The sequence below is a fragment of the Chrysemys picta genome, chromosome 22, assembly GCF_011386835.1.
Source record: "Chrysemys picta bellii isolate R12L10 chromosome 22, ASM1138683v2, whole genome shotgun sequence".
Lineage (NCBI taxonomy): Eukaryota > Metazoa > Chordata > Testudines > Emydidae > Chrysemys > Chrysemys picta.
In genome coordinates this window covers 6928397-6943456 of record NC_088812.1, presented here as the reverse complement: position 1 = coordinate 6943456, position 15060 = coordinate 6928397, and the positions used below count along the sequence as shown (strand labels likewise).

The 15060-nt window shown below is 62.6% G+C and overlaps 1 protein-coding gene across 1 annotated transcript in view; it reads left to right on the top strand.

The window, feature by feature from the left end:
* Nucleotides 1-376: 376 nt before the first annotated feature.
* The window catches only part of LOC101944300 (transitional endoplasmic reticulum ATPase-like), a 25862-nt gene continuing 11178 nt past the window's right edge, over nt 377-15060 (top strand). Inside the window, exons 1-9 of the mRNA XM_065576163.1 lie at nt 377-535; nt 1730-1841; nt 3877-4049; nt 9656-9798; nt 10040-10170; nt 10545-10676; nt 11279-11381; nt 11921-12054; nt 14735-14870. Of these exons, the coding sequence (XP_065432235.1) occupies nt 516-535; nt 1730-1841; nt 3877-4049; nt 9656-9798; nt 10040-10170; nt 10545-10676; nt 11279-11381; nt 11921-12054; nt 14735-14870 (1084 nt within the window). The 5' untranslated portion in view covers nt 377-515. The remainder of the gene's footprint in view (nt 536-1729; nt 1842-3876; nt 4050-9655; nt 9799-10039; nt 10171-10544; nt 10677-11278; nt 11382-11920; nt 12055-14734; nt 14871-15060) is intronic.

The window sequence follows — 15060 nt, the reverse complement described above, 5'->3', positions numbered from 1 at the left end:
ACACCTCCCCCAACCCCACCCCTGCCCCTTCCCCCAACACACCAAACCCCTTCCACCACCCCCACCACTCCCCCGCCCCAACCACCCCCACCACTCCCCTCCTCTCCTCCCAAATACCCCCCAACACCCTTTCCTCAACCTCACCTCTCCCCCCAAACGTCCCCCCCACAACACCCCCTCCAAAAACCTCACACGCCTCCCCCAACCCCGCCCCACCACTCCTCGTTTCCCCAAGCACCCACCACACCCCCTTCCCTTCCCCCAGCCCAAACACCCCCCCCCTTCAGCTCTGGGATTCCCCAGGCCAAACACCCCCCAGCCTCCTTCCCCCTCCCCCCACAAGTGTCACTGATTCCCCCCCCCCCCGGTCTCTGCCGCTCCCCGGGTGTCCGTGGGGGGCGCTGGCCGGGCGGGGCGGGGCCGGGCCGAGCTCCAGCCGGGGCGGTCCGGGGCCGGGCGGGCGGAGGCAGCAGCGGGCACTGCGCGGCGGCCCGGGCGGGGGTAGCGCAGCCGAGATGCCGGGCCCGGGCGGGGAGTAAGTGGGGGCGCTCGAGGGGCTCCACCCCCCGGGGCGGGGGGCAGCGGGGGGGGGGGCTCCTGCAACCCCCCCCCAGCTGGGAGGCGGCTCAGCTGGGGGGAGGGGCGGGAAAAGTTTGGATCCGAACTTGGGGGGGGGGGGAAGAGGTGCCTGCCCCCAAGAGGGGAGGCTGGGGGGGCTCTGGCGCGGGGGGGACCCCGGGTTTGTTGTTGTGGGGGCGGGGGCGGCTGGGGTCTATAACGGGCGATGATCCCACGCCGCGGGGTATTTATAGGGGCGGCTCTTGGCACCGGCTGGGGTGAAACACGATCCCCCTCCCCCACGCACGCGCCCGGGACTGGCACCGAGTCAGCCTGGCAGAGGGCAGCCCCGCCCCCAGGCCCCCCCCGGGGGGGCAGTTTGCAATTTCCTCGGCGGCGCCCCCCCCCCCAGCGGTGCGGGACACAGTTGGTGGGTCCGTTCCGGGGCCCGAACCCGCGGTCCGCCTGTGCCGAGAGGCCAGGCCGGAGCTGGCAGCCGGAGCTGGTGTTTTACCCTGTGTGTGTCCGACTCCTCCCCCCTCATCTGCTGCTGTGACTCCCAACTCCTGGGGGCCTGGCTGAGAACCCCCGCCCCCTTCCCAAGCCCCGGGGGGCCTTGCTGCAGGTCCCTCCCCCAGACACCCTAAGGCCTGTCTGTAACCCCCCCCCCCACACACACACACACACCAGACAGCAAGTGTGAAAAATCGGGAGGGGGGAGGGAAGTGGGGGGTGATAGGCTTCTATATAAGAAAAAGCCTCAAATATCGGGACTGTCCCTAGAAAATTGGGACATCTGGTCACCCTACCCCCCCACCCACACACTCTCCTGTGCCTGTCTGTGACACCCCCCCCCCAACCCCAGGTCCAGCTACGATTGCCTCTCTGCTCCCCCTTCAAAATGCAAAGTGCTTTAGTTTTCCTTGTGTCCCCTTGGCCCCCCCAAAGTCGGGCCCCCTGACCCCGCTCAGCTCTGGGATTCCCCAGACCAGGCACGCTAGGGAGGGTTGGGATCTGAAGGCCCCTCTAAGATTGACATCCTCCCCCCACCTCCAAGGAGTCCTGCTCCCAGGCTCTGCATCTCCTGCTCTCCCCTGTCTGAAGGGCCCGTGGGGGGCTGGCTCTGTTCCCTTTGGGGAGGGAGACCCTCTGACCCCTCTCCCCTCTGCAGCTCCAAAGGGGAGGATTACTCCACGGCCATCCTGCGCCAGAAGCGTCGGCCCAACCGGCTCCTTGTGGATGATGCGGTGAATGAGGACAACAGCATTGTCAGCCTGTCACAGGTACGGCCCCCGTGCCGCATGGGGACTCCTGCCCCAGCCAGCTGCCTGGCCCTCCAGGAACCGGAGCCCCTTCCCTGCAGGGACCCACTGCCTCATGGTGATCCCATTGCCCAGCCATCCGCCTGGCCCGCCAGGAACCGGAGCCCCTTCCCCCGCAGGGACCCCCTACCCCATGGGGATCCCATGCCCCACTGCCCAGGCAGCCACCTGGCCCACCAGGAACCGAGCCTCTTCCACCGCTGTGAGGCAGGTGGCCTAGCGGGCTAAGACTGCGCAGAGGGGTCGGCTGGGGGTGGTTGGGGGACACACACAGGCTTTGCTCTGTAGCTGAGCTGAGGCCCCTGGGAGCTCCCTGCTGCATTCCGGGACACTCACTGACCAGCAGGGATTGAACCTGGATTCCCCTGCTCCTAAAGCGCCTGCCCTCTGAGCTCTGGGAGAATCCCCTGCTGCTAGCAAATCAGGGGCTAGGACCCATAGCGAGGCAGGCTGGGTTCTCGTCAGGAGAGTGTGAAGGTAACACTTGTGTACACACCTCTATGCATGTGTATACATACTCACATGCCATCTACATACATGCACACCCACCCACACACCATCTACATACACCCCCATGTGCATCATGTACCCCCCAATGCGCACACACACGTCATATGCACACACTCATTATTCAAACACTGCACATGCATAAACCATGCACGCACACACACCTCCACCTCCACATATACCCCAGGCATATATACACACACCACACACCTGCATGCGTACTACCCCATCCACCCATGCATTGCATACACACACCATGCAATCTCACATAGGTACCATGCAGACATACACCACACACACAGAGCCCCAATACACCCTATGCATATGCACACACAATGAACATACACTGTGCACACATAATGCACCTACGTGCTTCAAGCACACACCCCATGCAGTCTCACATATCCACCATGCACATTGTTACTCCTGGGGGAATACTGCGTCACTGCACGTGTGCATAATTCATGTCCTCCGCAGATTTTTTTACTTCCCTGCAGAAAAATGACTTCTGATGGGAGAGCAAAGGGAAGCTACAAGAGCAGTCATGCACCCCTCCCCAGCAGCACAGGCAGGTCGGTTCAGGTGCCTGGAGCAGCCAATAGAGACGTAAATCACCACTGGGTGTGTGTGAAGGGGTGAGCAGTCATGCGTGAGAGCGAGAGAGACACTCTGTCCCTCTCCCTCGCTATTGCAGCACACTCGGCATGGAGAGACAGGGCGTCAGGGAATGTCTGAGGAGGTAGGCGTGGCGCAGGCGATCCCCTCAGGCAGAGCAGAAGTAGCAGCCGGCCTGCTTAGTGAACTGTTCCCATTGTCTTTGTGAATTCCCCCTGGAGTATAAAACAGGTGTTATAAGTTTTAAGGCTCCTTTACATTGCCAGAGTGGTATAAATGACAGTCTGGCCTTATAAATGCTTATTGTGCGTTAGTGATTAGAACTGGTCTAAATTTTTGGACTGAAAACATTTCTTATCACAATGTGCTCCATGACCTGTTTGCTACTGACCTTCCTGGAGATGGTCAGCAGCCAATCCAAATTGTGAGTTTGATTCCCCAGCCCTCACTTGCTCTTCAGTTACCTATGATGTAACACTGAGCATATGGCCGCACCTATTTGTTGACTAATAACTAGAAATAAAGGGTCAAACCTAGCTACATTACTATTAGGCAAGAGGATTTGGGGATTTCCTCCAATGCTCCCCATTCCCATTCTCCATCCATTGTATTGTAGTTTAAATAAATTACCTACATAGCTGAAACCAGCCTGATTATATTGCGTTATTTTGACAAATAAAATATGCAGAATTTTAAAATGTCGTGCGCAGAATTTTTAATTTGTTGGTGCAGCATTCCCGCAGGAGTAGCACATGTACCATGCACATACCCCTCGACACACCCTTTGCATATGGACACACCATGCACCCCACACACTCTGCAAATGCCCCCCCCCATGCCCCGTGTGGTCCATCACTGCCCGTCACCATTGCAGACCAAGATGGAGGAGCTGCACTTGTTCCGGGGTGACACGGTGCTGCTGAAGGGCAAGAAGCGCCGGGAGACGGTCTGCATCGTCCTCACCGACGACTCCTGCCACAGCGAGAAGATTCGCATGAACCGCGTCACCCGCAACAACCTCCGCGTGCGCTTGGGCGATGTGGTGAGGTGAGTGCCGGGGGGGGCCCCTCCCTGCCAGCTCTGCAGCTAAGCAGGGGCTGGCCTGCTCAGGGGGCGGATGGCAGACTGCAATAGGGAAACCCCGGGGTGCTGCAGGGAGCGCCCTTCTGTGACGCTGCTCAGGGTTGGGTGGCACCTCGCTACCACCTGCCCTTAGCAGGAGGAAACCATGGCTGTGCCGGCTGGGGGTCAGCTCCCCAGTCCCGGGCAACACCGTCACTCCCTTCTCAGCCTACACAGGCCCCGCTGTCCCTCTGCGGGTGAGCTGTTACTACTCAAGAAAGGGATCTTGGAGTCACCGTGGATAAATCTCTGAAAACATCCGCTCAGTGTGCAGCGGCAGTCAAAAAAGCAAACAGAATGTTAGGAACCATTACAAAAGGGATAGTAAGAGAGGAAATATCAAAATGTCACTCTCTAAATCCATGGTACGCCCACACCTTGAATACTGGGTGCAGCTCTGGTTGCCCCGTCTAAAAAAAAAAAAAAAGAGAAAGATACAGATGAGTGCGACAAAAATAATTAAGGGAATGGAACAGTTTCCATAAGAAAGGAGATTTAAAAGACTGGGACTGTTCATCCTAGAAAAGAGAGAACTAAGAGGGGATGTGCTAGAGGTGTACAACATCAGGAGTGGTGCGGAGAAAGGGAACAGGGAAGTGTTATTTATGATCTCTTCACATAACACAAGAACTAGGGGCCACCCCATGAAATTAATAGGCATCAGGTTTAAAACCGTGGCTCTCAACCTTTCCAGACTACTGTACCCCTTTCAAGGAGTCTGAGTTGTCTTGTGTACTCCCAAGTTTCACGTCACTTAAAAACTAGTTGCTTACAAAATCAGACATAAAAATTCAAAAGTGTCACAGCCACACTCTTACTGAAAAATGGGTGACTTTCTCATTTTTACCATATAATTATAAAATAAATCAATTGGACTATAAATACTGTACTTACATTTCAGTGTACAGTCTATAGAGCAGTATAAACAAGTAAATTTGTCTGTATAAAATTTTAGTTTGTACTGACTTCGCTAGTGCTTTTTATGTAGTCTGATGTAAAACTAGGCGGATATCTGGATGAGTTGACGTACCCCCTGGAAGACCCCTGCGTGCCCCCAGGGGAACGTGTACCCCTGGTTGAGAACCATTGGGTTAAAAACGAAGAAAAGGAAGTACCTCTTCACACAACGCACAGCCAACCTGTGCCGCTCGTTGCCAGGGGCTGTTGTGAAGGCCTAAAGTATAACTCGGTTAAAAAAAGAATTAGGTAAGTTCCTGGAGGATAGGTCCAGCCATGGCTATTAGCCAAGATGGTCAGGAACACAGCCCCATGCTCTGGGTGGCCCTAAGCCTCTGACTGCGAGAAGCTGGGAGTGGACGATGGGACGGATCACTTGCCTATCGCCCTGTTCTGTTCATTCCCTCTGGGGCACCCGGCATTGGCCACTGTCGGAAGACAGGACACTGGGCGAGATGGACCTTTGGTCTGATCCAGTCTGGCCTTTCTGCTGTTGTTAATACACAATGACCAGCCCGAGAGAGGTGTGGCCACTTCCCCTTTCCTGAACAGAGCCTGCCGGGAACACGTTGCCTCCTTGGCGCTGCCTTTAACTTCAAGGCTTTATGATTGTAATTTCCAGTGTAGAGGCATCAATCCGGAATATTATCCATGCCCATATTTTGCAGTGTCTCTGAGGGCCAGTGGGGTATTCACACACAATAGAGCCCTCGCATGCCATGCTTGGATGAATCATTGTATGGGGGGGCTCAGTAGGGGGTAGTCTCCCCAGCAGTAGCACCAGGGGGCGCTGTGCTGCAGGGGGCAGGGGCTCAGTAGGGGGCATTGTGCTGCAGGGGGCGGGGGCTCAGTGGGGGGCGCTGTGCTGCAGGGGGCAGGGGCTCAGTGGGGGGCGCTGTGCTGCAGGGGGCGGGGGCTCAGTAGGGGGCGCTGTGCTGCAGGGGGCTCAGTGGGGGTGCTGTGCTGCAGGGGGCGGGGGCTCAGTGGGGGGCATTGTGCTGCAGGGGGCGGGGGGCTCAGTAGGGGGTGCTGTGCTGCAGGGGGTGGGGGCTCAGTGGGGGGCGCTGTGCTGCAGGGGGCTCAGTGGGGGCTCAGTAGGGGGCGCTGGGCTGCAGGGGGCGGGCACTCAGTAGAGGGCGCTGTGCTGCAGAGGGCAGGGGCTCAGTGGGGGGCGCTGTGCTGCAGGGGGCGGGGCCCAGTGGGGGGCGCTGTGCTGCAGGGGGCTCAGTGGGGGTGCTGTGCTGCAGGGGGCGGGGGCTCAGTGGGGGGTGCTGTGCTGCAGGGGGCTCAGTGGGGGTGCTGTGCTGCAGGGGGCGGGGGCTCAGTGGGGGGCGCTGTGCTGCAGGGGGCGGGGGCTCAGTAGGGGGCGCTGTGCTGCAGGGGGCGGGGGCTCAGTGGGGGGCGCTGTGCTGCAGGGGGCGGGGGGCTCAGTAGGGGGCGCTGTGCTGCAGGGGGCGGGCGCTCAGTAGGGGGCGCTGTGCTGCAGAGGGCAGGGGCTCAGTGGGGGGCGCTGTGCTGCAGGGGGCTCAGTGGGGGTGCTGTGCTGCAGGGGGCGGGGGCTCAGTGGGGGGCGCTGTGCTGCAGGGGGCGGGGGGTTCAGTAGGGGGCGCTGTGCTGCAGGGGGCGGGGGCTCAGTGGGGGGTGCTGTGCTGCAGGGGGCGGGGGGCTCAGTAGGGGGCGCTGTGCTGCAGGGGGCTCAGTGGGGGCTCAGTAGGGGGCGCTGTGCTGCAGGGGCGGGGGCTCAGTAGGGGGCGCTGTGCTGCAGGGGGCGGGGGCTCAGTAGGGGGCGCTGTGCTGCAGGGGGCTCAGTAGAGGGCGCTGTGCTGCAGGGGGCGGGGGCTCAGTGGGGGGCGCTGTGCTGCAGGGGGCGGGGGGCTCAGTAGGGGGCGCTGTGCTGCAGGGGGCGGGGGGCTCAGTGGGGGGCGCTGTGCTGCAGGGGGTGGGGGCTCAGTAGGGGGCGCTGTGCTGCAGAGGGCTCAGTGGGGGCTCAGTAGGGGGCGCTCTCCCCTGCCGGTCTGCGCTGGGCGGGAGGTGCTGTGCTGCAGGGGGCGGGGGCTCAGTGGGGGGCGCTGTGCTGCAGGGGGCGGGGGCTCAGTAGGGGGCGCTGTGCTGCAGGGGGCGGGGGCTCAGTGGGGGGCGCTGTGCTGCAGGGGGCAGGGGCTCAGTGGGGGGCGCTGTGCTGCAGGGGGCGGGGGCTCAGTAGGGGGCGCTGGGCTGCAGGGGGCTCAGTGGGGGCTCAGTAGGGGGCGCTGGGCTGCAGGGGGCGGGCACTCAGTAGAGGGCGCTGTGCTGCAGAGGGCAGGGGCTCAGTGGGGGGCGCTGTGCTGCAGGGGGCGGGGGCTCAGTGGGGGGCGCTGTGCTGCAGGGGGCAGGGGCTCAGTGGGGGGCGCTGTGCTGCAGGGGGCGGGGGCTCAGTAGGGGGCGCTGTGCTGCAGGGGGCTCAGTGGGGGTGCTGTGCTGCAGGGGGCGGGGGCTCAGTGGGGGGCATTGTGCTGCAGGGGGCGGGGGCTCAGTGGGGGGCGCTGTGCTGCAGGGGGCGGGGGCTCAGTGGGGGGCGCTGTGCTGCAGGGGGCGGGGGCTCAGTAGGGGGCGCTGTGCTGCAGGGGGCTCAGTGGGGGTGCTGTGCTGCAGGGGGCGAGGGCTCAGTGGGGGGCATTGTGCTGCAGGGGGCGGGGGGCTCAGTAGGGGGTGCTGTGCTGCAGGGGGTGGGGGCTCAGTGGGGGGCGCTGTGCTGCAGGGGGCTCAGTGGGGGCTCAGTAGGGGGCGCTGGGCTGCAGGGGGCGGGCACTCAGTAGAGGGCGCTGTGCTGCAGAGGGCAGGGGCTCAGTGGGGGGCGCTGTGCTGCAGGGGGCGGGGGCTCAGTGGGGGGCGCTGTGCTGCAGGGGGCTCAGTGGGGGTGCTGTGCTGCAGGGGGCGGGGGCTCAGTGGGGGGTGCTGTGCTGCAGGGGGCTCAGTGGGGGTGCTGTGCTGCAGGGGGCGGGGGCTCAGTGGGGGGCGCTGTGCTGCAGGGGGCGGGGGCTCAGTAGGGGGCGCTGTGCTGCATGCGGCGGGGGCTCAGTGGGGGGCGCTGTGCTGCAGGGGGCGGGGGGCTCAGTAGGGGGCGCTGTGCTGCAGGGGGCGGGCGCTCAGTAGGGGGCGCTGTGCTGCAGAGGGCAGGGGCTCAGTGGGGGGCGCTGTGCTGCAGGGGGCTCAGTGGGGGTGCTGTGCTGCAGGGGGCGGGGGCTCAGTGGGGGGCGCTGTGCTGCAGGGGGCGGGGGGTTCAGTAGGGGGCGCTGTGCTGCAGGGGGCGGGGGCTCAGTGGGGGGTGCTGTGCTGCAGGGGGCGGGGGGCTCAGTAGGGGGCGCTGTGCTGCAGGGGGCTCAGTGGGGGCTCAGTAGGGGGCGCTGTGCTGCAGGGGCGGGGGCTCAGTAGGGGGCGCTGTGCTGCAGGGGGCGGGGGCTCAGTAGGGGGCGCTGTGCTGCAGGGGGCGGGGGGCTCAGTAGGGGGCGCTGTGCTGCAGGGGGCTCAGTAGAGGGCGCTGTGCTGCAGGGGGCGGGGGCTCAGTGGGGGGCGCTGTGCTGCAGGGGGCGGGGGGCTCAGTAGGGGGCGCTGTGCTGCAGGGGGCGGGGGGCTCAGTGGGGGGCGCTGTGCTGCAGGGGGTGGGGGCTCAGTAGGGGGCGCTGTGCTGCAGAGGGCTCAGTGGGGGCTCAGTAGGGGGCGCTCTCCCCTGCCGGTCTGCGCTGGGCGGGAGGTGCTGTGCTGCAGGGGGCGGGGGCTCAGTGGGGGGCGCTGTGCTGCAGGGGGCGGGGGCTCAGTAGGGGGCGCTGTGCTGCAGAGGGCTCAGTGGGGGCTCAGTGGGGGGCGCTGTGCTGCAGGGGGCGGGGGCTCAGTGGGGGGCGCTGTGCTGCAGGGGGCGGGGGGCTCAGTAGGGGGCGCTGTGCTGCAGGGGGTGGGGGGCTCAGTGGGGGGCGCTGTGCTGCAGGGGGTGGGGGCTCAGTGGGGGGCGCTGTGCTGCAGGGGGCGGGGGCTCAGTAGGGGGCGCTGTGCTGCAGGGGGCTCAGTAGGGGGCTCTGTGCTGCAGAGGGCTCAGTGGGGGGCGCTGTGCTGCAGGGGGCGGGGGCTCAGTAGGGGGCGCTGTGCTGCAGGGGGCTCAGTAGGGGCTCAGTGGGGGGCGCTGTGCTGCAGGGGGCGGGGGCTCAGTGGGGGGCGCTGTGCTGCAGGGGGCGGGGGGCTCAGTAGGGGGCGCTGTGCTGCAGGGGGTGGGGGGCTCAGTGGGGGGCGCTGTGCTGCAGGGGGTGGGGGCTCAGTGGGGGGCGCTGTGCTGCAGGGGGCGGGGGCTCAGTAGGGGGCGCTGTGCTGCAGGGGGCTCAGTAGGGGGCTCTGTGCTGCAGAGGGCTCAGTGGGGGGCGCTGTGCTGCAGGGGGCGGGGGCTCAGTAGGGGGCGCTGTGCTGCAGGGGGCTCAGTAGGGGCTCAGTGGGGGGCGCTGTGCTGCAGGGGGCGGGGGCTCAGTAGGGGGCGCTCTCCCCTGCCGGTCTGCGCTGGGCGGGAGGTGCTGTGCTGCAGGTGCCAGGCTGAGCCGGGGTCTGTCCTGCAGCATCCAGGCCTGCCCGGATGTGAAGTACGGGAAGCGGATCCATGTGCTGCCCATTGACGACACCATCGTCGGCCTGACCGGGAACCTCTTTGACGTGTACCTGAAGCCCTACTTTCTGGAGGCCTATCGGCCTGTGCACAAAGGTGAGCCGGGGTCAAGGGGAGCCCTCAGACTGACCCCGCCCCCCTTCCTGGGATGATGTGGGGGGCAGCTCCCTGTGGGGGGCTGCGCGGGGCTGGCTGTCTTGTCTCTGTTAGGGGAGGCGCCCAGCCTGGAGCAGGTTGGGTGGGGCTGTCCCCCAACAGGGGGTGCTCCCGCCAGGTGTGGGTTGGACTCCCCGCCTCCCCGCAGCCGGCTCGGTAACCACGTCTCCTCCCCCACCAGGTGACATCTTCCTGGTGCGCGGCGGGATGCGGGCTGTGGAGTTCAAGGTGGTGGAAGTGGATCCAAGCCCCCACTGCATCGTGGCCCCTGACACCGTCATCCACTGCGAGGGTGAGCCCATCAAGAGAGAGGTGGGTGCGGCCGCCCCCTGGGCCCTTCTGCGGGTGCCCCAGAGACTGCTGGATCCTGGGGGGAGGGGGAAGCAGGGCCCACGGTGCTGGATCTAGGTGCGGGGCAGGGCCCACGATGCTGGATCTGTGGGGAGGTGGAACAGGGCCCACGGTGCTGGATCTGTGGGGAGGTGGAACAGGGCCCACGGTGCTGGATCTGTGGGGAGGTGGAACAGGGCCCACGGTGCTGGATCTGTGGGGAGCAGGGTGGGTCGGGGCTGGGTCCCAGCGGGGTGGGACTGTCTGTGGGGATCAGAGGGGGAGGGAGTGGGTGCTGGTCCCAGTGTGGCTGCCAGGGTTTTGGCACACTGGGACCCTGCCCATCACCCGTGCAGGACGAGGAAGAGAGCCTGAACGACGTGGGCTACGACGACATCGGGGGCTGCCGGAAGCAGATGGCGCAGATCAAGGAGATGGTGGAGCTGCCCCTGCGCCACCCAGGGCTCTTCAAAGCCATCGGTGTCAAGGTACCGTGAGCCCAGCAGGGCGGGGCCACCTCATCCAATCCCACAGCTGGGCAGATCTCACTGCTAGGGCATCCCTGCATAAACAGCCCTCCGCTCCTCCACAGAGGCAGCTGCATCTCCGTGCTGGGCAAGGGATCCCTGTATAATCAGCCCCAGCACTCCACCCTTGGAGCTGCCCCCCCCCCCCCCCCCAGAGCAATGGGGTCAGGCTCTCTGCAGACTCAGGCAGCGGCGCTGTCCCCGTCATATCCTGTCACATTTTCTACCTTTTCCTCCCAACCATGAGCGCTGGCAACACACTTCTTAGCGGAAGCTGCAATCCTGACGTGGCCCAGGACCCCATTTGCTGGGTCCCCAGACACGGGCCTCAGTCTGGCCTGGGGTGTCCCCAGAGCCATCTGGAGGGTGCCCCTCCCTCTGCACCCCAGGACAGGACCATTTCAACCTCGATTAACACCGCAGTCACCTCCCCCCACACCCCTCCTGATGGGACACAGGGTCTGGGGGCGTCCGCCTGCACGTCACACGCCTGCCCGGGGAGACTGCGTTGGGCACTTTTCCCATCGGGCGCCTCTTGCCAACCGGGTCTGTTCCCTCCTCAGCCGCCCCGAGGCATCCTGCTGTACGGCCCCCCCGGCACCGGGAAAACGCTGGTGGCCCGAGCTGTGGCCAACGAAACAGGAGCCTTCTTCTTCCTCATCAATGGTGAGAGACGCCAAGGGAAGGAGGGGGGGAGGGGCGTCCGTCCGTCCACGTGTCTGTCCGTCCGTCCACGTGTCTGTCCGTCCCCACTTGTCCGTTCGTCTGTCTGTCTGTCCCCACGCACGCCCCTCTTGCTCATCTCTGGCATTTCTCATGCACCTCTCGCTGTGGTCTCCAGCTGCCTTCCCTCTGGGCTGCCCACCCCGCAGCACCCACCCGCCCTCCTGGTGCTCTGCCAGGAGTGGGCTGGGTGCCCTCGGTTTTTCCCTTCGCCCTGGCGCTCTCCCATGCTGGCGTGGTGATGCTGCCTGGTGCAGAGTCAGGCAGCTGGCATAGAGGCCCCATTGTGCCCTGGGGTTTTCATGGCTTCCTGACCCCTTGCTGGGGATTCCCTTCTGCCCTGAAGCATGTGAGTGGCTAGCCCCTGCCATGGCCCTGGAGGCTGGCATCACTCCCTGTATGAACAGCCCCGCGCCCCACCCCAGCTGCATCTCAGTGCCAGGCAAGGGAGCCCTTTATAAAGAGCCCCTGCCCCCTCCCAGGTCCGGAGATCATGAGCAAGCTGGCGGGCGAGTCAGAGAGCAACCTGCGCAAAGCCTTTGAGGAGGCTGAGAAGAACGCGCCGGCCATCATCTTCATCGATGAGCTGGACGCCATTGCCCCCAAGAGGGAGAAGGTGAGATGGGGTGGGGGATCCCAGTATAAACAGCCCTCGCGCTCCACCCCAGAGGCAGCTGCATCTCAGCATCAGGGAGGGATCCCAGTATAAACAGCCCTCGCGCCCCACCCCAGAGGCAGCTGCATCTCAGCATCAGGGAGGGATCCCAGTATAAACAGCCCTCGCGCCCCACCCCAGAGGCAGCTGCATCTCAGCATCAGGGAGGGATCCCAGTATAAACAGCCCTCGCGCCCCACCCCAGAGGCAGCTGCATCTCAGCACTGGGTGAGGGATCATATGTGAACAATCTAACCCGTCAGGGTTAAAGTTGATGGAGGAATAGTCAATGTTATTGTCATGGCTCCACAGGCCTGGTGCTCTCGCACGGCTCTGGGACAGTCCCTAGGAGGACTCCTTCAGTCAGCCCCCTTAGGGTCACACTCTCTCACTGCGGTCGGTCCCTCGTCTTCCCCACCTCCTGGGACCGAACCCCCAAGCCGTCAGCACCCTGGGGTCACTCCACGAGTTCCCCACGACGAGTCCACCTGGATTGGCTCCCCGGGGGAGACTTGCACCTCCGGAGGGAGCGATGCATCCCCCATTTCCTGACTCTGGAGTGACTCAGCCAGCGGTGTGTAACAGCAGGGTTTATTAGGGAACACAGCTTAGAAAGTCTTTAGTTAACATGAAAATGGAAAGTTACAGCAAAGCCCATTTGGGTTGGGCCCCAGCCCAGAGCCCTCTTGACTCCTCTGTAGTCTCCATCCAGAAACTTCTGCTTCCAGCAGCCCCCATTTACCCACCTCATCTGGCCCCTCCTCCATCCTTCGTCCTTGTTCCTGGGCAAACATTGTCACCTGGCTTCCTCCTTAGCCCGTTGTTCTCCCGCTGGTCCAACCTGGCTGGCTTCCTGCAGAGGGGCTGGTCATTCATGGTTATTAGTCGCTAGGTACCAAATGTCCGGGCAATTGGAGTGAACATTGTTTTCTGGGACCATCTGTGGGCGTGGGGCCAGCCGCAGACAGCCAGGCGTCAGTCACGCCTGTATCTCTGGGTCTCTGCAACCTTTTCCCCGACCTAGTTATCCATATAGCTCATGGGAGAAACTAAGGCACACACAAGACTCATCCAAAATATTGTGAAAAATTCCCACTCTGTCACCGTAATATTTCAGTCGGGCTTTTGACAGAGTCCCACATGACATTTTCATACGCAAAGTAGGGAAATGTGGTCTAGATACAAACACTATAAGGTGGGTGCACAACTGGTTCAAAGATACTCAAAGAGTACTTATCAATGGTTCGCTGTCAGAGTGGGTCCAGTGGGTCCCACAAGGGTCAGTCCTGGGTCTGGTTCTAGTCAATATTTTCATTAATTATTTGGATAACAGAGTGCAGAGTGTTCTGATAAAATCTGCGTCTGACGCCAGGCTGGGAGGGGCTGGAGGCCAGGATTGGAATTCAAAATGACCTTGACAGATTGGAGAATTGGCCGGAAATCAGCAAGATGAAATTCAGTAAAGACAAGTGCAAAGTACTTCACTCAGGAAGGAAAAATCGAATGCACAACCAGAAAACGGGGAATACCTGGCTAGGCAGTCGAAGTGCTGGAAAGGAGCTGGGGTTACAGCGGATCACAAATCGAATACGAGTCAACAGTGTGATGCGGCTGTGAAAAAGGCTGATCTCATTCTGGGGTGTATTAACAGGAGTGTCGTATGTATGACACGGGAGGTGACTGTCCCACTCTTCTTGGCACTGGGGAGGCCTCAGCTGGAGTCCTGTGTCCAGTTCTGGGCGCTGCGCTTTAGGGAAGATGTGGACACGTTGCAGAGGGGAGCACCAAACATGATCAAAGGTTTAGCAAACCGGATCTGTGAGGAAAGGTTCAAACCTAGCCATGTTTAGCCTGAGAAAAGACGACTGAGGGGGACCTGAGAACAGTCTTCAAATATGCTAAGGGTTGTTACAAAGAGGACAGGGATCAGTTGTTCTCCGTGTCCCCGGGGGGTAGGACGAGAGGCAATGGGCTTAATCTGCAGCAGGGAGATTTCGATTGGATATTAGGCAAAACTTTCTAACTCCAAGGGGAGTTTGGCTCTGGAATAGGTGACCGAGGGCGGTTGTGGAATCCCCATTATTGGAGGTTTGTAAGAACAGTTTGGACCAACCCCTGTCAGGGACAGGCTGGGGTTACGGGGGCTGGACCTGGTGACCTCTTGAGGCCCCTTCCTGCCCGACATCTCTAGGATTCTGTGATCATTGATACTAAAGAGGGGCCGTGTCGTGGCTGTTGGAGGCCCCGGGACACACGCACACGCGTGTGCGCACAACACCTGGCCCTGGCCGGCTGGTGTTTCTCGCCGTCTTGCTCTGATGCCAGCTGCCCTGATTTCCTGCTTTGGCCGGACAAGGGGGGTTGGGATGGGATGGAGCGAGCCCACTCCTGGCAGGGGTTCGGGCCTATGGGATTTTACAGCGCCAGATCCTCCTGCTCCATCTAGGATGTGAGGCCAGCAGCTCCCAATCTGAGTGAGAGGAGCAGGGAGTCCCCCCACCAGCCGGGCACTAGGGGGCGCTGTGCTGCTGGGCAATCCATGTGTCCATGGCTCAGCGCTGGCTAAGCAGCACAGAAGTCCCAGGGGCCCCGGTCACTGGTGCTGTGAGTCTCCCCGTTCTCAGCCCCTCCCCCGTTGCAGACACACGGCGAGGTAGAGCGCAGGATCGTGTCCCAGCTGCTGACGCTCATGGATGGCCTGAAGCAGCGCTCCCATGTCATCGTCATGGCCGCCACCAACCGGCCCAACAGTGTCGACCCCGCCCTGCGCAGGTTTGGTAGGTGCCCGAGTGTGGGGCTGCATCGGGGGCATGGGGACCGCACGCAGGACCCTCACTCTGGGGGGCAAATCCCGGACTGAATGCCCTGGCTTCCCATCTTCCCCGTGCTGCTACACTAGCTGGGGATAGAACCCAGGAGTCCTGGCTCCCAGCCCCTCCTGCTCTGACCACTAGACCCCACTCCCCT